Consider the following 25,597-nt stretch of genomic DNA (forward strand, 5'->3'; position numbering starts at 1 on the left):
GATTTCTCTCAAGACACTGTCAGTGTGTGTGTGTGTGTGTGTGTGTGTGTTGTGTGAGGAAGTGCAGGTCTTGATGTTCATGTGTGTGTTGCTGGAGCATGGCTGTGCTTGCATGCGTGCTTTCTCTTTTCATGCTCTCACACATCCCTGTGAGACTGTCATGTGGGCACTAAAGTTTAACAACTTCAGGGGAACAATAGGTGACAGGAACCTCAAATCTCCCCGCCCGTTTCCACAGCAACAAAGAAAGGAGGAGAAAAAGGGAGGGAAGAGGTACGAAGTCTTGTCTCCATCACTCATGCTCACATCCACTGCTATTTGGAGCCATCAGTCATTGGAGTCAAGTCTTTCCCTTGGAAATTGGCATGCAGGTACAAGCCTGCGTAACTGGCGGCAGTAATCTGTCTGGATATTGTCGATCCATTATCCTAAACAGTGGGGTTAACACATTCATTTTCCAGCCTTCATGATGGACAACTGGGCTCAAGTAAACTTCAATTGATCAGACAGAAATAATAGATTCTTTTTTCGAGCTATCTGACAAATGTATGATACCTGCCATTGCAAACTTCTGAAGCAGAATGAAATGGGGAAGTTAGAGTCTGATTTAATTATCTCACATTAGATTAAACTGATTTGATGTGATGACACTGAAATTGGGCCGTAACAGCAGCAGGTTGTAACAGGATACAGCCATGGACAATAGGGATATAACAACCCAAATTAGTTTTGGACTAAAAATGGTTTTAATTTGTGAATGAAAGAAGTTCAAAAATGAATGTGAATGTCCAGAATACTCTACCACTGGGAGCTTCACTTGCAGATATTGACTCTTTCATGCCTAATGAACAGTGCCTTAATGGTTTTAATGAGATTTATTACATTCCTTTTTAACATGATGAGCATATCAGCTTAATTATTACTAATATCTGTATTCATGTTTTGGAATGAGCTGCAATTTCTCTGCTGCTCTTTCTCTATCATGGCTGCATATTTGCGTGTCTGCCTGCAACTCTGAAAGCTGAAAATATATGTAAGTGTTGCTCACTCATTAAAGCACACACAGAAGAATTTTTCATTAGGGAGATGGGTCCTTTCAAATCCTGTCTCCCAAAAAAGAATTGAAGATGCAAACTTGAAAAGAGAAGGCACACCTCTATGACATATCTCAAAAGCATGAGGCAAACAAAGGGAAAATGAAGACACTTTTCTTTGAGACTGCTGTTGATTCACCCCAACCCCCCCTCCATCCCACCCCTCCTCACTATCAATAGGAACTCCTGCATGGAAATGCAGTGAATGGATTGATGGAAAACAGAATACTCATTTCCCGCAAAATGTTTCCACAGCCATCAGATGGCATAAAACATTGAAGCAGAAAAAGATGGAAAAAGAAAAAGAGCGGGAGGGAGAGAGAGAGAGGGAGAAGAAAAAAAGGTGCAACAGAAAAAGAGACCCAACATACCTCCTCCATGCCCCTTTGTGCCCCAAAGACCCTGCACCATGCTCTGCTGTGACTCTGATGAAAAGCAGGCCGCAATCCCTTTCAATTTGGCCAGTGTGCCCCAGTCCTGTTAAAGGCAATCGACTGGCTGAACAGAGGCACTATATCACAATATGCAGGTGCAGACGAGTCCGGCAGAGGAGAGAGGAGAGACATGGCGCCTTAGGAGAGAGAAAGGGACTCTGGCATCCATCTCTCTCACACTTAGGCTGACGCTCAACCATGGGGGAGAAACACACTCTCACCCACACACACACACACACACACACACACACACATAGGAAGGGACTGGGCAGCAGTGGGAGAGCAAGAAAATGAGAGGTGAGAGAGAATAGAAAAGTGGAGGAAAAATGGGACCCGTCACTTCCTTCATTTTTTCCCTTCTCACTTAGGCTAAAAAAAAGGGGACCGAATAAAAGAGAAAATGTATTTTGCGCAACTGTGGAGTGGGATAGTGGGGAAAAAAGAAAAAGACCTGCCTGGAATGAGAGGAGTGCAAGGTGTTTGTTTGTGGTGGGTAAATGCATGTAGGTGTGGGGAGGCCAGAGGCTTGGCTAGAGCTGTTTGTTATCGGGGGTCTCCAGGCCCCCCAGGCGTGCCGAGCTGCTGGCCCGAGTCAGAGGGGCTGAGCCTGGGGGAGGGTGAAGAGTCAGAGGCTTTGGCCAAGGATGGGTGAGAGGCCAGTAGACTAGAGAGAGCAGCAAAGGCCTGAAGAGGGCTGGAAATACCACATGAAAGATCAGACTTATCCAACAAATATTCAGTTTATTGACAGTCCCTGCCATCGCCTGCCTGCAGTGTAATTAAACATCTTGTGCCCAAGTTCTCCGAATAAGTCAGGTAGCCAATATACGGAGCTAGACCACTTATAAACCTGCACTCTCCTAGGCATCAGAGAGGACATCAGTGAGTGCTGTAGATTGAGATTGAGGATCATACCCTCTCATCCACTTGAGGGGCCGTGCTGTGGGAACACCGAGGAAATGGAAGCTGAGAACTCATAGCACAGGCCCGGGTCAAGGATTGGATATCACATGACGTCAGGTTTGCTTTATAAGAAATTCCTATCACACACACACAATTGTTGAGAGGTGAGGTCTATAACTGTAGGCCAGGATAAAACTGGAGCAAGTCTGCAATCACACCGTTTAACCATGACCTGTCAGTCATCCTTGGCTTTCGGCCCCGGCTTATCACAAAATATATTGGGTTGGATCAATCCTCTCTATCTAGGATTCGAACTTAATCTATCCCTGCAGAAATACCAACCAATATACATGCAACATACAAATTAGCTTCCAGCCACACATTACTGCGTTGTATACTGCAGTGTAAAAGAGGGAAAGTTGAAGATACTTTTTTTCCCCACAGAATTTATATTAAAATGTGCAGAGAAAAATATAATATATGATGTGTTGAAATTATGTTTTATAAGCCCTAATATCAGACCAACCACACATGTACATACAAAAAAACACTGCAAACAGTACAGAAGAATTAAAACAAATTTGACATGTCTTTTGTTTGCTGAATCCAGATACAAACTCGATTGGCAACACTTAAAAACTGTGAAAAGATGAAAAATAAAGTTTGCCACCGCATCTCTGCCACCTGCCGCTCTTTGATAATCAGCTGATAGAGGTTCAGTCAGTGACTCATCATGACACCTGAACACTTCTCCACTGGTTCTACTCAAAACCCAACCACTCATTTAGTTCCCTCCCCCGGTCACACAGGCTACACAGGATTATCGCTCAGCCTCATCAATGTCAATACTGGAATCAAGATCTATCTTTATGAATGGGTCTAGCTTGATTGCTTGCTTGTTTATGTGACATCATGTCCAGTGGACATGAAAAAGCAAGTCCAGGTGCTACCATATATCTATAAAGTGAGGTGAACACTATTTGCTTCAACTAAGAAAGCTATTCCTGAACGATATATAAAAAATATCATATTGCAATTATATGGATATATGGATTGTGATGGCTATACTGTATACAATTGCGAATTTGGTTGGAATTACCATTTCTGCATTTCATTTTCAAAATTGATGTAATTGTTGTTGGGTCTTGTACCAAACCAACATGTCCCTTTACATCTTGAGAATATCATTTGTTGTCCAGGGATCTCTGTACAACACTTCTGTTTTGACACATTTTACCTTTATCCAAAAAAATAAATAAATGGGTGTTTATTGCAGCACCTGTCATTTGGATATTGAATTTCACTTAAATTGCAACAAAGTGTGGGAAATATGGGGACTTTGTACTGCTTACTGTACACTGGTATCAGCAACCCACTGCAACCAACAACTCGACAGACTTCAAAACTGTGAACCATCCTTTAAAGCCATCTGCAGAGCAATGTGCACCATGTACATATATGTGCACACAAGCAAACATACACACACCTTAAGTGTACAGGCCAAACTTTCTTCTTTTTTTTCTCTCTCTCACAAGCAACTTTTGACAAGTTCTCCTCCAGATCCTGGAGTTGTATTCAGACTTGCTAGAAGGAAGTGCTGGAGAGCAGTCATGTAGAAAGAGAATGCTGTTACTGGAGTTATTAACAGGCTCCTGTGTTTCCCTCCTCTCAGCTGAGCTATTCAGAGCATAGCGTCCTCATCTGCCACAAACACATGCCGACAGACAGACGCAGCAGACGGACACACAGCGCAGCCCCCTCTACGCGCTGCACAGTAATATGTTTTTTGCCCATTTACAACAAATTAAGTTTCCCTCAAAGTGAATTTCAAGCTTGGCTGCCTTTGGAGGGCGAGCAACTCTCTTTTCATTAATTTTCATTCTTTTCCCCTGAACAAATGATCTACTGTACAGCCCGCTCTGCGTTGTGCTCCTCTCCCTGTCTTTTTTCTTTCTCTTGTTTTCTCCCCTCTTTGTCTTCTTTTTCCTGCTTGCTGGTAACTTTGGGCCAGGCAATGGAAAGCAATTACACTGTCAGAAAGGTGTATTCTGATTTATTAAAAGCCTTGAATGCTATCTGTTTTGCTCCCTCTTTTGTTTCCCCTTGGGAGCTGAGTCCTGACACCCAAATGAGACAGAGTGAGTGCTCCCTGCTCAGTTCTCCATCCTGAGAGTCATCTACGAAGCCAGCAGAGTAAATATCCATTGGCACAGGAGGACAGATATACGGATCTAACGCAGCTGTGAGGACGGGAATAGATTTGCTTCTGTAGCCCAAGAGGAGGGAGACACAAAAAGACAAAGAGAGGCAGAGAAGGGGAGAGAGAGACAGAGAGAAAGACGTGTGTCTGTCAAGCGCTACACTGACTCAGTTTAAGACGACATTCTCCTCCCTCTTTAATTTCATAAACCAGGTCATCAACTATCCACAGAACTCTGCTTCATAGCACTGCAGGCCCGCAGACATCAACCATTTCAGAGAACTTTTCATTAGCTTAATTCCTGTTCATTGAAAGAAAGGAGAGATGAGCACAGGGGAGAGAAAAGAGACAGAGAGACAGAGAGCGCTAAGCCATAAAGGTGTGAATAAGATCCAATTTCCAAAATAAATATTATCTCTGTCTGAGTAACCCAAACCCTTTTGTGTCAACATCATAATAAGGATCAACAAGGGGTCACCACTGCGTGAACATCACACCATCACATTCAGACGGCTTCACCTGTGATAGTTTAATCTATTTATCTCCCACACTTTTCCCCACACACAGTCGACCTGCACGGCATGAAACTATGAAGTTAAACACGCCACGGGTGCAGACATCTGATCCACATTTCCTCCCTTTCATAGTAGGCTACGCATTAACAACCACACCTAATGCACCCCCCTCCTCCCAATCTTCGCCAGCTCTCCCTCATTACTGTGTTCTTGATAGCCGGAGAGATGGCAGAGATGCAGAGGTGGGGGATGTGTAATAAAGCATCTTAGTATCCTGGGGGAACCATTGGTTGGAGATAAGAGGCCATACAGCACTATAACGTAAAGACATAGATCATAAACCTGCTTATCTCCGGCTCTCTCTGGACCAGCCTTCTTAGTCAACTGTCTGGGACAAAGGACAGTCACAGCTCAACCTTTTTTCTCTGATTCCTATTTGGTGAGAAGCGTCGGCGTTGAACAAGGGTCACTCACTAATGAAGTGAAATAGAAAACAGCATGAAAACAAGAGTTGTTGCCAAGAAACCTGCAAATGATATAATGATGACCTTTCCATCTTTGAGGAATTTCTACACAGTTCTGACACTGATGAGCTGTAGGCAGTGATTAACATATTATTAGACAATAAAGAGCCCGGCTCTTTCATCCAGATACCTGTTAGCCGCCAGGAAGAGAAATACAAAATTTCCTGAGGACAACAGAGAACAATTATGACAAAAACAGAGAAACAAAATGGCAAGAGGTAATGCGAGGACTCATAAAGTTACCAACAAGCGGAAGACAAACACAAAGAGAAACTTCATCAGAAGCTTGAGGAAGTAAAAAAAAAAAAAATGTAGTGAAAATTAAATTTCCACCTGCTGATATAGCTGTGTGCTGCATGTTTTTTTTGTGTTTATTTTTTTTACATTTTCCTTTTTAAAAAATATGCTGTTTTTTCCCTGTTTGATGTTTAGGCCACAGCTAATGCATTCATGAACAGTCTGCCACTAAATAATAAATTAAACATAAAACTTTGTTATCTCGAGCTGTTTACCTCTTAGCTTGGGGAAAAGCAGTTTACTTATTTGAGTGGTGTCAGCTTGCTTGACTGGTGAAGAGCTTGTGTCTGTCTTGAATATATGCTAACAAAGCTACAAAACTGTTAGAGGGAGTATATTGCTAATATTTCTAATCGTCTGTGTGACTCCATCTGTCTCACTTGTATGTGGTACTTAAGAGAAAAATACTGACTGTTAGGAAATATGTTTTCGATTTTTTGCTTTTGTGTTTTTTTTGCATGCTTGAACCTGTCTGTGTCTTCCGAGGATTCACACCACTTTGACACAAAACTGATGTTCACGTCTATTGTGCGCTTTCACTTTCCAGTGTCAACTCATCCGCATGATAAAGTGCTGATTGGCTATTCAGGTGTTGGCCTTTGAAGGAGGCAGTCAGTGGTTAGAGGACTCTCTTCATTACAAACCAATCACAGAGCCATTCACAGAACTGTCAACAACTGGGCTCTCACGCAAAGTTAGCATTAATTAGTTACTGTGATTAAAACTGGCACTTTGTCACAATGGGTGCTGTTATATCACATGATGACAATGTACGATGTGCAAAATCCTTACAACAAAGGTACGAACAGTGTCAGTCACCATTAGCTTCACACAAAGACAGAATGGTGCTTCCCTGGATATGATTTTATCATTATCTATTAATAATTATATAATATATACTGTACTGTATGTGTGTGTGTGTATACATACTCACATGCACACAAATATACCTCTGTAAGTGAGAATTTGTTACTTTGAGTTGAAAACACCCTTTTTTCTAATGCAATAAAACACATTTTAATTGAGAGGCTTTTCACTCCTGCAGGTCCTTGGAAGGCCCAAATCATAAAATCACTTATTAATGCGACAGAGGTCCATGTTGGCTAATCTCATCCGGTTATGTCGTGTGGAAATGTGCCAGGCCTGTGGCGCGTTTCCTGTGTTTTCTGTGTCTCCATCAGTTTTCCTAGCCTGGCTCCTCCAGTGTGGCTGCTGACCTTCTCCTCTCTCCACGGCTGGAGTGGCTATTGATTGGATCTTGGCACACAGTGTACAAACACAGAGATAAGGAGAGAGAGAGGGAGGGAGAGGTAGAGAGAAAGCAGAAGAGAGAGAGAGAGAGAGAGAGAGAGAGGCAGCCAGGCAGATATAGCTGCAGTGCCCACTCCACTCCCCTCCTCTTTCTCCAGTCACAAAAAAAAAAAAACCCTGTTCTTGGAGACTCCACTCCCACTGAGCAGACACCCCAGACATGGCACCTGAACACTGATAGCAGACAGGATTAGGTCTAAAATTCAATCACACCAGTCTAAGTAATGTTAAGTCACTGCAGCTGACAGTGACCACTGCTCATCTTCAACACAGCACAAGTGATCTATCATAATCTTGCTTTGATTTGTCAGATTTTAAAAGAAAAAAATAAATAACAGAGTGGATGTGACATCTCTGCACTGTGATTCTGAGATCAATAGATTAACTTGACGTGGGTTTGTGAACAGAATCACAGTATAATAGCCAAGCAAGGCCTCTTAAGTTGCATGCAGGCTTGGTCTCAGACAGCCTTAAGGCTGGTCAGTGGTCCACTTCTCCACCCTGAGGTCTCTCATTCACACTTTCTTCCCATCTGGTCTACAGGCAGAGGCTGTGCTGTGTCAGAGGTGACAAATAGTGTCATAGCCCTGCTCTCCCCTCGGGGGCCAGTAGAAGAAAAAACTCAAACTGCTGTCTCCGCAACTCCTGTGCAGACACTGCCTACTGGTGAAAAAAAAAGAAAAGAAAAAGAGAAACGCTTTGTCAACAGGCGAGGTGGGCAAATAAGTTGCTTTCAATTCCAGATAGCCGGGGGACACTTGAGGACCGTACAGAAATGAGGAATTTGTTTGAAAGAAGGGAGCAGTTTGGCATCTATTCAAAGAGGCTTGTTAGCATTGTAGCAGGTCAAACGTGTGTTGTCTCTTTCTTTGTGTCTCTGTGGACACGGGCGCCTCAGGGGGAGAAGGAGAGAGGTTTACTCAGATACTGTCAGGATGGTCTACAAAAGGAAATATTCAGACAGACAGGGACCAGAGGAACAGACGCTGGGCCATGAACCCAGCAGAGCAGGAACAGGAAGAATCCAAAACCCTCTCCTCTGGGGAATAAGAGAAACTCTTCTTGTTGTAGTCTTTGAGTGTGAGTGTGTGTGTGCTTGCCTGCGTGTGGGGATACAGTGTGTGTATGTGACTGTGTACGTACAGTATAAGTGTATGTGTGTGTGTATTATCTGGATCAGCAAGTTTTAGAAATGATTGTGAATCACCACTAGCACATACACAAACACACAGGACACTGTGCATACCAACATACACTCATGTTTTTGACATACAGAGGGAATTGAAGGCCTGTATTGGGACCCTTTGTGTAGAAAACACAAATCTGCCACAAATCAGCTATTGCAGTGGTATGAATGCCATGGGTTTGATTCCCTGTATGTATGGGTTCTCTCCAGGCTCTCTGGCTTCCTGCCACAATCCAAAGAGGATGACTGGCAACTCAGGGTTGATTGGCAAGTCAAAATTGTGAGTGTGAGCTGATATTCGTCTCTGTATATCAAAGACGAACATCTGGATAGACTGGTGAGTGACTTGTCCAGAGTGTTCCCTGCTCTCGCCCTGTGTCAGCTGGGATTCGCTCCAGCTCCATGACAGTGCACGGATAAGCGGTATAGCCAATGGATGGATGCTTTGCAGAGATACAGAATCATTGCTTCCATGCAATGTATGATTTCTCAAAGTTGTGTAACTATTGAGTCTAGGATAAATCAAGTGCGACCAATGCCAAAGTGCCCCACATACTGTATACGGTATTTTACTGGGTTGTTTGGGTAGATTATTCCAGAGTTACGGTGCCCCAAGAGCCCAACCCAATACCCTAACGCAGGGGTGTCAAACATGCGGCCCGTGGGCCAGAACCGGCCCTGCAGAGGGTCCAATCTGGCCCTCAGGATGAATTTGTCAAGTGTGAGAATTTGAAATTGCACATATTTTTATCAAGAAATTTCAAGTAGTTCATAATATGTTTTGTAAAAGGATAGTTCAGTAACTGTAAACATCTTATTAATGTAGTAAAACAGGGGAAAATTTCAATTTTTAAAATATATTTATAGGTTATTATGCTATTATTTTACTGGTCCAGCCCACTTCAGATTAAATTGTGCTGTTCGTGGCCCCTAAACTAAATTGAGTTTGACATCCCTGCCCTAACGTAAACATGCGGGGCCCCCAGGGGCTAAGTGGGCCTGCTCTGGTTGAGCCACGATCCTCTCCGGCTGGGTTGCAGCCTCCACGTTCTTCTCTAGCTTGGCCACGGCCAGCTCCAGTCCCTTCTCTGGCTGGCTGCAGCCCTCTCCAGCCCCCTTTCCAGTCCCCACCCGGGCTGGGTTCCACCTTCCCCAACCTGCTCTGAGTTGGCTCTCTATGGACGCCACTCCTGTTCTGGCTTCAGGGGTCCCGGCAGATGCAACTCCTGTCTCTAGTGTCCAGCCGGCGGTGTGTCCGGCTCCTGTCTCCAATGTCCAGCCGGTGGTCCATGCCATGCCCGGCTACAGTCTCCAGTGAGTGGTCTCTCCGGCTCCTCCAGCAGGCAGTCCGGTTCACCTCAGCTCCTGACATCATCAAATCAGTCCAACCGACCTCAGTCTTCAGTTGGCAGTCCACCTCCCTCCTGGTCTCCAGTTGGCAATGCTCCGATGTCGGTCCATCAGAGTCTTTGATCTTTGGTTGGTGGTTCGTCTCCCTCCTGCTTCCGGTTTCCTGTCTGTGGTGTGCCTCCCTCCGGTTCCTATCCTCCAGTCATCGGTCTGCTTGTGGCCTTCGCCCTACAGCCCTACCCATGTCCATTGTACATATTATACACTGTAAATAATACACAATTATAGCCTTTCCTTGTTTCAGTTTAACCTTATTCTCACATACCCTTGTTTGAGTTTCATATGGTTTTAGTTTGTATGTTCGTTTTAATTTGATGTACTATGTATGACGAGCTTCCCCTCTTTGACAGACCAGCAGCCGCCATTGGGCTGCAGTGATCCAGTGATTTAAGTGGAGCCAGGGCATTAAGTGTTTTTAAGTTAACAAGTAAGTCTTAGAAAGCTGCTGGTTTCCAATGTACAAACATAAAAGGTGGACTAATAATAACTTTGCTTGTTGTTTTGTTAGTAGTTAAGCTACTGCTTTGCTCTGTGAATTGTTTTCTCTCTTCAGCCAGTTAAGAGAGCAATACTGTAATCAAAACATGAGGAAATGAAAGTATGTGCCGTTTTTGAAGCTAAGAAATGAACACATTTCCTTAGATAATAAAACAAGCTTGGATGACTTTGCTAATTTGCAATTCCAAATTAAGTTTTGAATCAAGCAATACACCCAGATTTTTGACAAAAGGTTTTCTAATGTCTATGCATATTTACGAAATTGTCTATGCAGGTTGTCAGGGCCAATTATTACAATATGTTTTACCTGAAGTTGAAAAAGTTTAGGTATCGTTTTAAAGTCTATTACAGTAGACAACTTTTTATGTTAGATAAATCAGAAAGACGTAATGTCTTTTCTGAGAAATGTAGCAGTGAATCATCTAATCTAACAATGAGTAATCACTGTTCTTGTTTCTCTTTCTCTTGGATGACATCATGCCAGATGACAAGAGGTAAAAACTGAACTGTTACTGTATGGGGAGAATCAAGGAGTTACCATCCACTATAAAATGTCATAGAGACAGGAATTTAGTTTCCCGAGCAGGTGGATTCCACTCTGATTGTGAAGTCTCAGCTGGCAGGGGAAAGGTGAAGTGAGAGTGAGGAATATGTGAATTGAGAGACTGATCTGAAAATTGTATTGAAATCCTTCTGGCTTGCCCTTTTCATTCACAGCAGAACTGTTACATCTCTCTCCCTGTCTCTGTCCCACCGTCTGCCTCTCTCAATCAAACAGACGTCACCCAATGCAACTCGACTGAGGTGAATTTAGATTGTTTCAATGAATTTACACATGCTTGACTGTATGAAAATCAAACACACTTGCCTTGCAAATCATTAAACACCACCTTAATGAAGTGAGCCAAGTAAAGAGGTAAAAATAAAAAAGGAAAACCATTTTTCACAGGACCTGCGTCTACTACTGATAGGAGATTTTGTTCAGAGGAATACATTACACAACTCAACTCTATTTATATGCCAACTTCCATACAAACATGCAGCTCAAAGTAATTAAGCAAGATTAAAACAACACATAAGGTTGAACTGATGAGTAAGAAAATGCAGTGAATAAAACTACACTAAGTAAAAATACTATGAATAGAAACTGAATTAAAAACAAAAGCTGAGAACATGTTCTAAATAAATACAACAATTTCCTATGCCATGTTGTTATGTGGAAATCAACCGTACTCACAATGTTTTCAATGATTGATATTGATTTTCATTTCAACATAGTGTGACTAATCTTCACTGAACATTTTGGTTGGCTGCACTGTCAACAGATACCAGTTGCTCGAGTCGCAGACATGTTTGCAGCCCCAGTGATCGATACTTGCATCATTTCCAACTGAATTTTGGTCACGCTTAGGAAAACACACTTGCTGTTACAACCAGTAACCACAGATTTGACCAACTCAGTCAAAACTCAAACCTTAAGGATTATAACTTTAAAAGAAAACATGAAAAACATGAATATTTTCAATATTGAATCCGCAGTGAATGAAGAACCTAGTCTTAATAAATAAAACAGTATTAGACTCTGATTTCAGTATTATTAGGCTATTGTGTTGTATGTTCAGCTTTTTATTTTAACATTTTCTTTTAATTTTCTTTCAACTGTATCATCCACACTACGCTACTAAATTTTCAGTCTTTTCGGTATTTTATAGTCAGGTGCTCTGTACAAATACCTGTACTTTCATGGTGCCCCCCTTGCAGCAAGCTTTCCCTGACAAATGTTGGAGGACAGAAGAAAAAGTGGTAATCTCTCAAGCATTTCTAATGAGTTTTTCTCCTACAATTATTTGATAAGAGCAGACAAGACTGGAGGCAGCGTGTATGATACACTAGCTCCTACTGCCGAGGTGAGAGCTCTGCTGATTACACACACAGCCATTTACACACACAAACATACGCACAAAAATGCATGTGTGCGTGCGCGCGCACACATACACACACACACCCACACCCAGAGGCTTATATAGTCCGTCATCTCAGAGTGCAACAATCCTAATAATAACATGAGAGGCTGAAGTTATGACCGGCAGGCACACCTAAGTTACCAATCTGGGTCTCCTTATTCTGGACACACACACACACATACACTCCCACTACACCTTACAACCCTTCCACCCCTAATCTTCACTTCACTGCTCAGTTTCCCTTCTCCACTCATAGCAACTATTACAATTCATTCTTCATCTCCACCCGCACACGTTCCACCTCCCAACTCACCACGCTGAGTCCCAGTTGCTCCCTCTGCAGGTAGGGCAGGTTCCTGCGCTCCAGGCTGGCCAGGTAGTGCTGCAGTCTGGAGTAGGTGTAGGGGTAGCAGTAAGCAAACTGGTATACGTCGTCTTCTCGATCGAAGCAGAAGGCAAAGGACATGACATAGTTGCGTCTGTGGTCAGGGCAACGGTAGTAGTACACGTTTTTGGCTGGAAGCCTCTGCCTGCAACAGCAAAAGACAAAACACATTATGGAGACATTAGAGAGGTCATTTACAGGGAAGATCTTTTAATTCAAGAGCATGAGGGCTAGAGGGGTTAGAACTGCAATATTTAAAGACATACTACATGGCTGTCCATAAAGCTGGAATAACATGTTTTTACCTCTTCTCATGAAGTGATTGTGATAATGTGATTTATTCTTTTTTTTTTTCTTTAGTATATTTTTTGGGCTTTTAAATGTCTTTAATTGACAGCACAGTCGAGAGAGAGACAGGAAATGGGGAGGCAGAGAAGGGGAATGACATTCAGGAAAGGGCTGCCCGATGCAGGATTCGAACCGCGGCCGCCTGCAGTGAGGACTATAGCCTCAACATATAAAAAGTGTATATTTTCTCTTCCAAACATATCACTGTGAAAATTAAAACACAATTAACCTTTATAATAGGAATAAAAAGAGGAATATGTCTGAAAACAGAATTACTGTATTCCAACTTTATTGACAACCATATACGTTAGAGAAAAAAAAAAAGCTTTATCAACTTGTCAGTTTGCCTCTGAGATGACAAGTCCAGCAGGCAAAGAAGAAAAGAAGGGGGTCACTTGGCAATCATCTGCTCTGCTTCTTATATAAAACATAATGGATGGGTGAATATGTAAACACTGGAAAAAAAAATTCAATTTGTTTGTTTTAACATTCACCCCGTCCTTATATGCAAACTCATCAATTCTCTGATTATCTATCAAAACATTTTGCCGACAAAAGGTGGAGCTGATTTAATATAAACAGAACCATTTCTGATCATTAATCACCACTTTGCAATTCATCTTCACAGTTGCCATTTATCATTTAAGGCAAACCAAAGAAGCACAGACATATCAAAACATAACTGACAGATTTAAAATGAAATGGATGTGAAAAGCAAAACAATGAAATTAAATTTAAAGGAGTGAAAAATTACCAACTTACTTGACAAATTGAAAGGCAAATTTATTTAATTACTTAATGTTTAAAATATCGCTCCCCTCTAGAACGGCATCTGTATTCTCAAGGTGATTTAGCTTTTTTGGTTGGATTGTTTTTGTTCTCAAAGGACTGCCACAAAAAGGACATGTGGTAAATGATAAAACACGTCTGATAATAACGCTGAAAGATCCTTCACATCAAACGATAATTAACCTAAATGTCAATTTTGATGAATGAAAGGAGAAAACCAGCCATGTCTCTACGTCACGGTTGACCAAAACAGCTCATATCATTCATTTGCTCTCTTTTCTCTTTCTTTTTTCCCCTCTGACATTCAGGTTTGCACCTGTACTAAATGTGGCCAACCGGCGTTTTCAGCTTTACATTTTAAATGGCACCACTTCCCATGTGAACATAAGAGATTTTAATTATGAGGACTACAGCGCTATTGTAATATGTGTGATCTTTTGGATAATGTGTTTTGAATTGCAGTGTGAGTGAAAGGCAGAAAATGTGATTGCATGTTTGCAAAAATAGTTTATGGGCTTAGAACATGACTTTCATGTTTTATTCATTATATCTCAAGTTGTGGTGTAAGCGTGTGAGCAATTTGGAGAAATTAAATGAAGTGAGGAGCGGGTAAGCATCTAATCTGAGTGTGTATCAGTAAGTCATGTGTTGTTTGGAATATGACGCATATTTGTGTTTTGTTTGTGCTGATGGTTGTGTAGCCTACTTTGACTGCTGAACATTGTGTTGCGTGTCGTGTGTGGGCCCAGAGCTATATAAAGCTGACTGAGTCTTGCACCTCATGGGCGATCGATGGGGTTCAGGACAGCCGTCCACTGAACTTCTTTTCACACTTTTCATCCGTCTGTCATTCTCTTCCTCTCTTCCCTCATTTAGCCCTCATCCCCTGAGACATGTTGAGAAGGATGTTGTGTGTATGCAAGGGACTGTGTTTCCCTTCCTTCGCTCTTCCTCTTTCTCCACCTTCGCTTTTTCCTGTCTTTCTCTAAATCTCTCTTGTCTTGTCCTGTCACTCACTGACTCCACCTTGACAGTTTGCGTGAAGAGGACCAGGCATGGGGAACAACAGTGCTGCCATAGTGGCTCTGGAAGACGCTCTGAGAGAGGTGGATAAAAGGAGGAAAGAGATGAGGACGATGAGTGATTGGTGGGTTTCGGGTGTTGGGAGCAGGGAGAAAGGTGGAATAAGGAGATAAGGAGAAGATGAGAGAGCAGGGCGACGGCAGATCTGGGCCCGATACGGAGATAGACGGGAAGCAGTGGCGGCTAGCAGCGTAACGGCTGTGTGATGGTGGGGCTGGCTAGTGAGCTAGCGTCTCTGGCAACAGATCAGATGAAGATGCTATCGGGGCTGTGATAGGGACAGGGCCTGATAATCAACAAACAGGACAGACTGCTCTGCGCTAACTCTGACAGAGTGAACTTCTTTCTCTGACTCACCTCTAAAGAGAGAGGACGGGAGCGAGACACATGAGAGTTTTATGTGTTGGCTCAGACACCTAATACATCAGGTTTGGCTACTGTCTTGCATAGAAATGCATAGTGAACACACACATGCATGCATTTTCAAACACTTGAAGACGTCCCCTCTGGTACCTAGTAAAACAAAAAGCTAAATCACCCGGCCTCACTCAGAGGGGAAAAGGGAGAGAGAGGCAGGGCTGATTATTCCTTCAGAGGAGGAGAAAGGAGAATGTATCTGCATTTGGCTATCTCAGCAGAATACTAATGCAGCCAGTGGCTAGTTATACCACACCCTGCCTGCCCACTGGAGCCAGCTAACCAGCCCAGTCTTATGGCCTGTCAGGGTGGACAAAGAAACAGAAAAAACAAACATACAAAAAAAAAGAAAAAAGAATAGCATAAATGTTAAATACTGGGGGAAAAAAAGTAAATTATTTTGTCTTTCTCCTCCCTGAGTGTATATTATTCAGAGGACCACAGGAGTTTAAAGCAGAGCATACTGTGAATATAACTGACTGCCAAGGACAAAATTCACCTTCACACGACACACTCACACATGCATGTACACTCATACAAACTGTGGTGCCAGCCCTCTGAGGTGCAGGTTAATTAAAATAAGATGACACCCCACCTCTTTACATATTTCCCTGTTTGCCTCTGCCCATCCATGCAATCCCACTTCTCTCTGTTTCTCTTTCTCTTTCTCTCTCTGTCTCTACTGGGCAGCTTGCGACCTTGCCAGAGACTGGAAAAGTCCTAGCTAGCTATTGATTTTAATTACTGCTGCTTGTCCCATCACAGCATTATAGTCATAAGCCAGAGAAAATAGCTTAGACTTCTTATGGAAAGAGACTGCCCGTAAGGCCCAGACAACAAGCTAAAGAAGGGGCCGTACCTGCCTTTAGGTACCACAGTCACGCACGCAAATATTTAAAAAGAAAAAAAAAAGTACAGAATCTTCAGGACATGCACACTAATGCACACAGTCCCTTTGGTTTTTATCTAAGCAGTGGCTGCTCCTGCTCGGCAGCTGGCAATTTGTTTTATCTAAATGGTACCTCCCTTTGCCTCTCCCCTGCCCATCTCTTGACGTGGTACAGTGCTGTCGTTCCCAAACAGAATTATCACTGCATGGGATGGGGGGTTGGGGGGTGGTTGGTGGGGGTGGTGAAGCTTCTCCCAGATGATAACACACTCACACATGGTTTTACAATTCAGTGATTACAGAGACACTGACAAACACACACACTCACTCACACACAAGCGGGAATATGCAAAGAGTGGCACACATTGAAACAACACGGCAAACTCCAACCATATTGTGAGCATCAACATCAAGGTCATTCCTTTTGACACCGAGCTGCGGCACAAGTTGACTTCCACCGTGTTTTTTCATTGCGGCATTACAGAAAAAGAGAAAGAAGAAGAGCAAAGAGAAAGAAGGGGCACTTTAAGCTATATACACAAAAGACAGACAGCGGCTGACGAATAGAAAAAGAGACAAGTAAAGAGACAAAGTCAGAGACAAGGGGAGAACGACAAGGGAGAGGGTTTCATCGAGATAGCAGGCAGCCTTTAGCGAGGTGTCACTTTGCTTTGCTTGCCTGGGCTTCCCTACTTCTGAACCATTGGTAGCTACACACTCCCGCTCTGATTTTGATGGCGCCGGCTTCTCTCTGAAGTTACGAGATGAAGGCTTATAAATTGGTAGCTTTCATACGGGCGACATCTTGTCTATATTTTCAAATCAATCAAGCGTAGAGGACACGCCAATCACGTTGCTCTGAGCACTCTCACAGACAAAGGCAAAAACATACAGGACAAAACTCGCAAGGCCTGGATGCACACACACACGCACTCATCCACTCCCTTTTATTTGCTGTCTCACTGTTGTCTCTTTCAGCTTGTCAAACGTTCATCCTGTCAACTGTTAGGAAGGTTAAATGTCCAATATGCCTGTATAGTTGTCAAGCTCCACGGATCCCAACCAGCTCATTTGAAGCAAATAGTTAGTCCGTTTGGCAAACATTTCACATTGAATGACATGTTTCTTTACTCCCTGTGTGTAACTACACCAATAATTGAAGAGGCAATATTTTTTGGCTCTCTAAACCGCTACCAGATGTTAGATAGGCTCATTGTTTTTAAAACACTGTCCTGCCTTTTTGTTTTGCATACTTAGTCAAGCAGAAAAGAGCCTCTGAATCATCTGAGGAGTGTCAACCATGTGGCTGTGTATATTCATGCGTGTGAGGAGGTGAGTATACGAGCATTTGCGCACATGTGTGTAAATATGACGGCATATATATTCTTGAGGCATCCATCTATCTTTTTTGGATGCAAATCAAGTGGCAACAAAGCTTTCTGGAGACACTGTTACTAGGCAACCTGTGCTTGCTTTGTAATTTGGTTGGCCTGCTGTATATTAAATGTGGTGGTACAGTATATTTATTAGAGTGCAGCTCTATGAGAACGTGCCTTCGGTTGGGGCTAACTTGGGACTCCGTGCAGCAGGAAGCCATGGATTGTGATTTACCTTCACAAGCATGGAAGCACCGTGGAGACGCAGAGTGTATCATTGGTTTTTCGCCGTTTCCAGAGGTTAATCGTAACTTTCTGCAGCAGGCATAAAGTCAAGAAGGAGAACATTACGATTGAGGCTGATGATGTGAAATAGCTGGAATTAATGTGGCCGGTAGAGTCTTCGGGCTCGCAGCAGTAAGGTTTTGCAAGAAGCAATAACACGTGAATTATGGACTTTTCTGGAACAGGAGAGCTGAGAGTTGCACACCTGTGGAGACAACAGGCTGTTGGTGGCCTTCTCAAGTCAGAAAAAGCCCTCTGATGAGGTTGAGACATGACAGCAGAAGACACTTCCTCCTGGTAGCTGCTACAAAACACCCTGAAGGTTTGCCTCCATCAGATGGCCTTGTACACTGCTTCCCGTTGGAGGCATTGTCATATTACTGGTGAATTTCATTAGCTAATTTGTTGCAGGATTTGCAGCTTTTAACCCTCAGTGAAATTCAAGGTGAGATCCCCAAATCAAGTCAGTCAATATCAGATCACACACAATGCTTCACCTGAGTCCAGATTATGCAGCGGACATAAAGTGTGAAGGTATTTCCATAAAAATTTGAAAGCAGCCATAAATCTTGGAGTCTCATCTAAATAAAATATGGTTGCTGTTTATGGAAGTAACTCAGTTTGTTCTGCTGATGTGTTTAACACTGGGGTAGCGATTGTGTGTGATTATGCATCTGTTTGGCCATGTGTGTGTCTGTCCCTCTGAGTATAAGTGCAGTAATTCATCTCTTTGTCATGTCTAACTTTGCACATACTGTATCTCTTTCTACTTCCAACTTACAACCTAGTTCAGAAAAAAAGACCTTTTACTTCATCTTTTTTTTCTTCTTTAAATAAATATTTTATTGTCACAAAAATACTGCAAGGACATTTTTACTCTGACTCAGTTGTCCTGTTCCTGAAATGGAAACACGCTACTGTCGCGCTCCAGATAAGAATATAAACTCAATTCTTATCATGTAAATGTCTGCAATGTAAATATGGCTAGTGCACTAGCCAATACCTCTATCTCAGACTTCTAATCTGTTCCACTGAAAATCTGATAAATGCCCAAGATGTACAGCACTAATACACATGGGACGCTTTTATCACCCCTGAGATGGCACACACAGAGATGAAAATCCTTGCGGATTTGCGTCAGCTGCTCTAACTTGTGTACACTAAGATAGTGGCAATAGGGAAAACATATAGAGAATATGTACATAATTGAATTTTTTGTAAGTTTTTATTATTTTAAATTGAATTTTGTTGTCATTAAGTCTCTGATACAGTTGTTTGTCATCCTAAGACTTCTCCCTGATCACTTGCTGTGGAAATCCGATTTTGGAAGCTCATCATTGGAAGCGCATGTTTAAAATCCCGACTGCACAATATGATTCAGTAATTTTTAAAATATGAGCAGATAAGGGATGGGAACTTAAAATGAAATCTATGGGTTGTTTTCTCATTTCTTTCCAATTAAGAGTAATATTACTTCCTGGATGGACCAGTAGAGGGCCACCTGAGTGAGGGGTGACCTGTTGAGAAGTCAAAGCAGAAAACTCCAGTGTATATTCTACATCAGCTGAAACAAAAAGAGCAAAATACTTTCTTAGAGAGACATAAATGTGCCGTGAGGGGGAAAAACACCCACCAAATAATACACTATTGGGTGCATGTGGAGAGTTACACATTTATCTGATAACTAAAGGCTGCATTACATCTCTAACGTCATAATAGAATCTAAAAAGACAAGACCGGGCCACAGTGGCAGCTTAGAGTCATCTCTAATCTGTTTCATGCACACCGTTAGAGAAATGCTGCAATGGATGGCTGCGCTGTCAGTTTTCCTAAAACATGCCACATATACATCCCGGAGGGGTCTCGACTAGATTGAGCACGCTGGGTCTGCTGGTAGCTAGCTCCCCTGCGTCTTGTGGGGCAGCAGGGCAATTAGCAGAAAGCAGATGATCAGTGTGCCCTCGCCACTGTGGCGCCACTGGTCCCCTATGGGGCAACAGGGCAGGTGCACATTTGTCTGGAATAATGGGGGGCACAAAGAAAACACACACAGGCAACCATAAAAAAGGGAGAAGAAAAATCTCTCTCAACACACACACATACAAACACACACACACTGCTAATAAAATGATGATGTCAGCGTTCAGTCCCTGGTGAGCTGAGATGGTGGGAGTGGGCCTGTGTACGTACGTGTGTGTGTGTGTGTGAGTGTGTTTTAAAAGTAGAGAGAAGAAACCGGTCGTCTATAATTGTGTGATGCAGCATTTCCCAGAGTGCAACATTATACTCCCATCACATTATCTATGTGTGTGTGTCTGTGTGTAAGAGAGAGAGAGAGATTACAAGTGCAGACCAAATAGACAGACTGGCGCCAGACTAAGTCATAATAATAATGTTCCAAGAGACCAGACGCTTGTACAGACAAAGACACACACACACACACACACACACACACTGAAGACCCAGGTATATGATGTGCATATATCACATAATGCTGGGTAGATGATGCTCCATCTTCATGGTAAAGTCTGTGAAGTGAAGTCAACACAGCTGACCGGGCCTGAAAAGCCCACAGACACCTCTGTCTTTTATTTTCTTTTTCTTTCTTTTGATATTCATTGCACTGACTATGGTTACGGCAATATTGTTTTAATAATAAAAGTGTGATGATTCGTTTCATCATTTCATATATGACTGAGAGTTCAGCTGGATGCGGGAACATCTTCTGATCTCATTGTGTCTGAGTCGCACAGTGACTCAAGCCAGAAACGGTAGGACAAGTGATCTTAGATCAAGCAACAGCATCACTGCTGCTGTATCCCCCGGAATATAGTAGTTTTTTGTGTGTGTGTGTGTGTGTGTGTGTGTGTGTGTGTGTGTGTAATAAGGTCATACAGAGTGATGAGATCATCTTCTCTTTAAATTTACTCAGTGAAAGGCAATGCAACACACATGACACATTCTGAAATCACTTTTATTAAATTCCACATAGAGATGAGCTCACCTCCTGTAGTCCATTACACTGATCAGACTGACTGTTGTTGTGGAAGAATAACCAGCAGCTTGAATAATGCAGTAATGACCAAAATAAAAAAGTAAATAATCTAGGTTATTTGTCTTTTTATTCTGAAATATTTCAACACAGGTCTAAGATCTTTTTTTCTTTTTTAAAGATTTTTTCATCTAACTGTTGCTCATTTGACTTGTTTATAAAAGCAGTTACAATATTTACCTAAAGAAAACATTCTTTAAAACTGTGAACAACCTGAGGTATAATAACAGTGAATACTGTCCCTACCTCTTCCAGTTGAGAAAGTTAGAGACTATATAGAAAGCCTTTACATTACATACAAGAGGTCAGGGGAGCCATGTGATACTTAAAAAGGGCTGGTAGGAGGAAACAAAAGAACAGAAATACTTTAAAGTAATAGGCTAGATATGGATTAAGTATTCACTTCAGTCTACTCCTCTTTGGACATGTTTGTGTTATTCATATATACTTTCTAACATGTTATTTATTTAAATCATTTAACCTTTTTGCTTTGTTTTGTTTTCACAAGGCATTTTTTTTTTTTTTACATGTCTGAAATAAATTTTTCTCAAATCAAATGGAGAACATCTGCATCAGAATGGACATATGCAGAAGAGGGCGTCCTATAGTGGCCTAATATGAAACAGGTGAATTTCTAGGTCTATATTGTGATGTTGAGAGGGAGACTGTGCACATTGAAGCACTTTCAGCAAGCAAACTTACTCAATACAAAAAAAATAAACAACAAATTATTTTTGGCTGAAATTCACCAATAATGTGTATAGTAATAATTTCTCTACATAAAAAGACAAAAAAAAAAGTTACCAAAATAAAATCTGTGCTGAAAATATCCAATTAGTATAGAGACACAAACACAGTGCCAAACAATATAACCACAATGTCCTCAGTGAAATTATTCCAGCAACATTTTGAAGCTTAGCCCCTTGCTCCACACGTTATATACTATATACTGTACATACATACACAATGCTGTATACTGTATATGTATGTATTGATGTTTTTGGGGCTAGATGGATCAATAACTTTCTTCACGATTACAAGGGGTGGGGAAAAAAATGATTCAGTCTCTAAGAGTGGAGAAGACATGTGATTCTCAACTTCTTTGATGGGGAATTGATTTACAGATATACAATATACATTTTGTATGCTGTCATGCTATTGATGTTATGTTGATTGAACCACTCAACTGTGAGAGCATTTTGCAAACCACAGATGATAGAGTTATATTGTGCATACAGGTCTTAATAAAAATATTTTGCAGTCAGGATGTGATAATGTAAAAGGTGAATTATCTTTGCTAAAACAGAATCTCATCTACCTCTCTGTACTCCAGACCACAACAAATGTTTGGTATAAACTGAGATATTTTTATTTCATGAATGAGTGAGCAGATTAAATGATTGATATACATTTGTGGCGGTTGACCATGGCTCTAAAGTAAATCGGAGGCCACAGTGCTGATGCCCACCACCACCACAGTCACTATTAGCACGATCAACAAGCTAGCCCTGTGTTGCGTCTGTCAGATCAGTTGAATTGTATTCGTCTAAAATCTCTATCTATTCCTCTGTGCCCTCCCTCCTCCTTCCCTGCTGCGTCTGCGTCCCTCTCTCCCTCTCCATCCTCCCTGAGGGCCCTGCTGGCCTTGGCACAGAGATGCCAGCCTGTCTGCCCACATTTCCCTTGGCACAACAGTGGCAGCTGGAGGCCTGGATGCCCTGTCTGCCTCTATACTCCCCCAGTATATCACACATACACACAGACACACATACGCACGCTCCACATTCACTGCCTGCAGCCAGACGGGTGTCACCATGTGTGTGCCAGGGGTAACAACACCCACAGGAGGGGTTAGCTGCAGGGAAGGAGGGGCTAAGGAGAGAAGGAACGGGGTGGGGTGGATGGGCACTTGGTCTCTCAGACAACCAGATGCTGCCAATTAACTTCTCCGGCCACCGCAGGGCCGTAGGGGGAGAGTCTGGCACCTGTACCAGCCAATTCCCCCCACCCACCCCCAAAACAAACACACTTTCTTGTGGCTGATGGTAGAAGCATCATTGTGTGTGGCTTGTGTGTGAAAGGAGGACCACATGTCACACACCTTGGGAATTTAGAGACAAACACACACACACACACACGCACACACCTGTATTACTGTAACTGCACTCTCTTGGTCTTTGCTGAAATAATCTCTTCTCAACACGTGTGGTACAAATCAAGTGACATCTATCTCTCTATCTCTCTATCTATCTATCTATCTATCTATCTATCTATCTATCTATCTATCTATCTATCTATCTATCTATCTATCTATCGGTCCATGTATTTATGATAAACCTTCCCATGAAACATGACAACAATGTAAAATATTACTAAAAATAAGACATTATTCTAAAATATAACGAACATATATACATTTTTACACACACACACACACATATACTATATGTACAATTTCAGAGTGTAATTTGAAAACTATATGTGTGTGTGTGTGTGTGGGGGGGGGGGGTCTGTGTGTGTGTGTATGTGTGTGTGCGTGCGCGCTGTCAGATTGTGTTGGTGATTATACTAGACAGAAGGAATTACAGGCTATTACAGGGGAGAGCCTGTGGCTGCAGCAGCCAGAGCTGTACTGCCCTTAAAGGCTTATGGCTCTCAAAAAGCCAGCCTATTATTCCCACCACAGCACACAGCTGCTTGCTGAACGTCAAAGATATAAATATAGAAAACAAGCATGAATCTACGCTGTGATATAGTACTTGTATTTCATAGTGTCATTTGAAAACAAAAGCATTACCGGTTTGGAAGAAGAAGAAAAAATAATAATAACAAAGCGAGTGTGGTGTTTGCCTGCAGGATGGTAGGCTGTCATTCACACAGGACAAATCGTAATATGATAAACATGCACCAGGATAAAACCTGAACATGAACAAGTATAGAAGCCAGGTGACAGTCTGTATTTTTCCTATTGTCTCTAGCATAGACTCAACAAAGAACAAAGGTAGGATTCAAAGCAGTTTTCTTCTTACCTTCTCTTCTTTTCAACTATGCTACGTTGCCAAGTGCACAGATAACCCTGAACAACAGTGTTACAGCTGGTTTCAAATACCTCCAACCTGAAATGGCTTTCTGGGCTTTGAAAAGTCAAATGTTTTTAGTTTAAGAAAAAAACTACGACAAAAACGCTTCAGGCAGAAATATGTAGTCACATTTGTATCAAAACAGATATTTTCCTCTGTAGCAGCAACATCAGTGAGAGTGAATTTTAGTCATGTGTGCCGGAGAACAGACAACTTCTCGTCTGTTCCGATTTAAATGAAGACATGAAGAAGCCTTATAGACATTGTATCTGACCAAAATGGGTCACAGATAACTCTGCAATGTTGCATCACAAAGTTTAATCTTAAGAGAACAGGATATGGTGAATGATGAATATGGAGCATGTCAGCCTAACCTGTGTCTGTACACTCAGAGAGCCGTGCAGTTTCATTCATAAAGTTGATTCTATAAAATGTTATATCTGGCATAGCTAAACAAATACAAACAACTCTGAAGACACAAAAGTAAGAAAGAAAGAGCAGCTGCTCTCAAAAAGAGGACGGATGCGTGGCCTAGATCGAAACATTTGTCAATATGAGGTTCACAGTCTGACGGAAGATAAATATTCTGCTCATGAAAGTGTCTCTGTGAGCTTGTCAAAGTAGTCAATCTCACACAAACCGCAACTTTGCATCCTCCACTAAAGCAATCATGGATTTTAGTTAGGTGTAAGCCAATTATGTTAGGAGTCAAACTAAGAACATCAACAACGTTGTCATCATTCACACTATACTCTCTCACACACACATATACACACGCACACACACACATATATATATGGCGCTGTCCATCAGATGAGCCTGTTCCCTCGCCGTTCTGAGTGACAGATGACTTGTCACAGAGCTAAAAGGGAGAATATTTTACTGCAGATTGAAAGAGGAGGAAAAGGAGAGATGGGAATAGGAAAAAAAAGAGAGAAATTGCTCCATTACACCAGAGAGGTAAATCATTCAATGTGCTGGAGATCACAGATCGGCATTTACATTTACACACATTCACATGGGCACACATATGAACATGATTCACCCAGCCTCTGTCTTTGTTGCTGCATTTGCTCTCTCTCTCTCTCTCTCTCTCTCTCTCTCTCTCTCTCTCTCTCTCTCCTTCTCCCCGTTTCACACATATGCCAAAATATTCACATGAACACGCGCACGCACACACGCGCAGATCATCAGAATCCAGGCCTGAGAAAAGCTGAGAGACTGGATCAATGTTGGGCTCTGGTGATTAGCCTTAATTGAGGAAAAAGAGCTATGGGAACAAAGAAACATTATGACCTTTTCCCTGTCTGCACACACCACACACTAATAAGATACATTCACATAATATCATACTGACCAGAATCATCTGACTACATCAAAAGCACTTTCTCATAGGAACAGTATGCAAATGGATGACACAGAGAGAAAAACAAACCCCGCGGATAATTGACTATCCTTGCCATGTTTTTGTGCATGAATGGCAATTTCCACTCTCCTGTCGAGTGCATGCTGATTATTCTATCAGACAAAAAGAGGTCCGCGTGTGATGAAAAGATT

At 42.1% G+C, this 25,597-nt stretch overlaps 1 protein-coding gene across 1 annotated transcript in view; it reads right to left on the bottom strand.

Moving 5' to 3' along the window:
- agbl4 (AGBL carboxypeptidase 4) overlaps positions 1-25,597 on the bottom strand; it is a 267,261-nt gene that overhangs the window by 107,575 nt on the left and 134,089 nt on the right. Inside the window, exon 5 of the mRNA XM_085774255.1 lies at positions 12,650-12,866. Coding sequence (XP_085630381.1) covers positions 12,650-12,866 — 217 coding nt within the window. The remainder of the gene's footprint in view (positions 1-12,649; positions 12,867-25,597) is intronic.

The sequence above is a fragment of the Trachurus japonicus genome, chromosome 4, assembly GCF_045865225.1.
Source record: "Trachurus japonicus isolate A0001 chromosome 4, Traja_1.0".
Classification (NCBI taxonomy): Eukaryota; Metazoa; Chordata; class Actinopteri; order Carangiformes; family Carangidae; genus Trachurus; species Trachurus japonicus.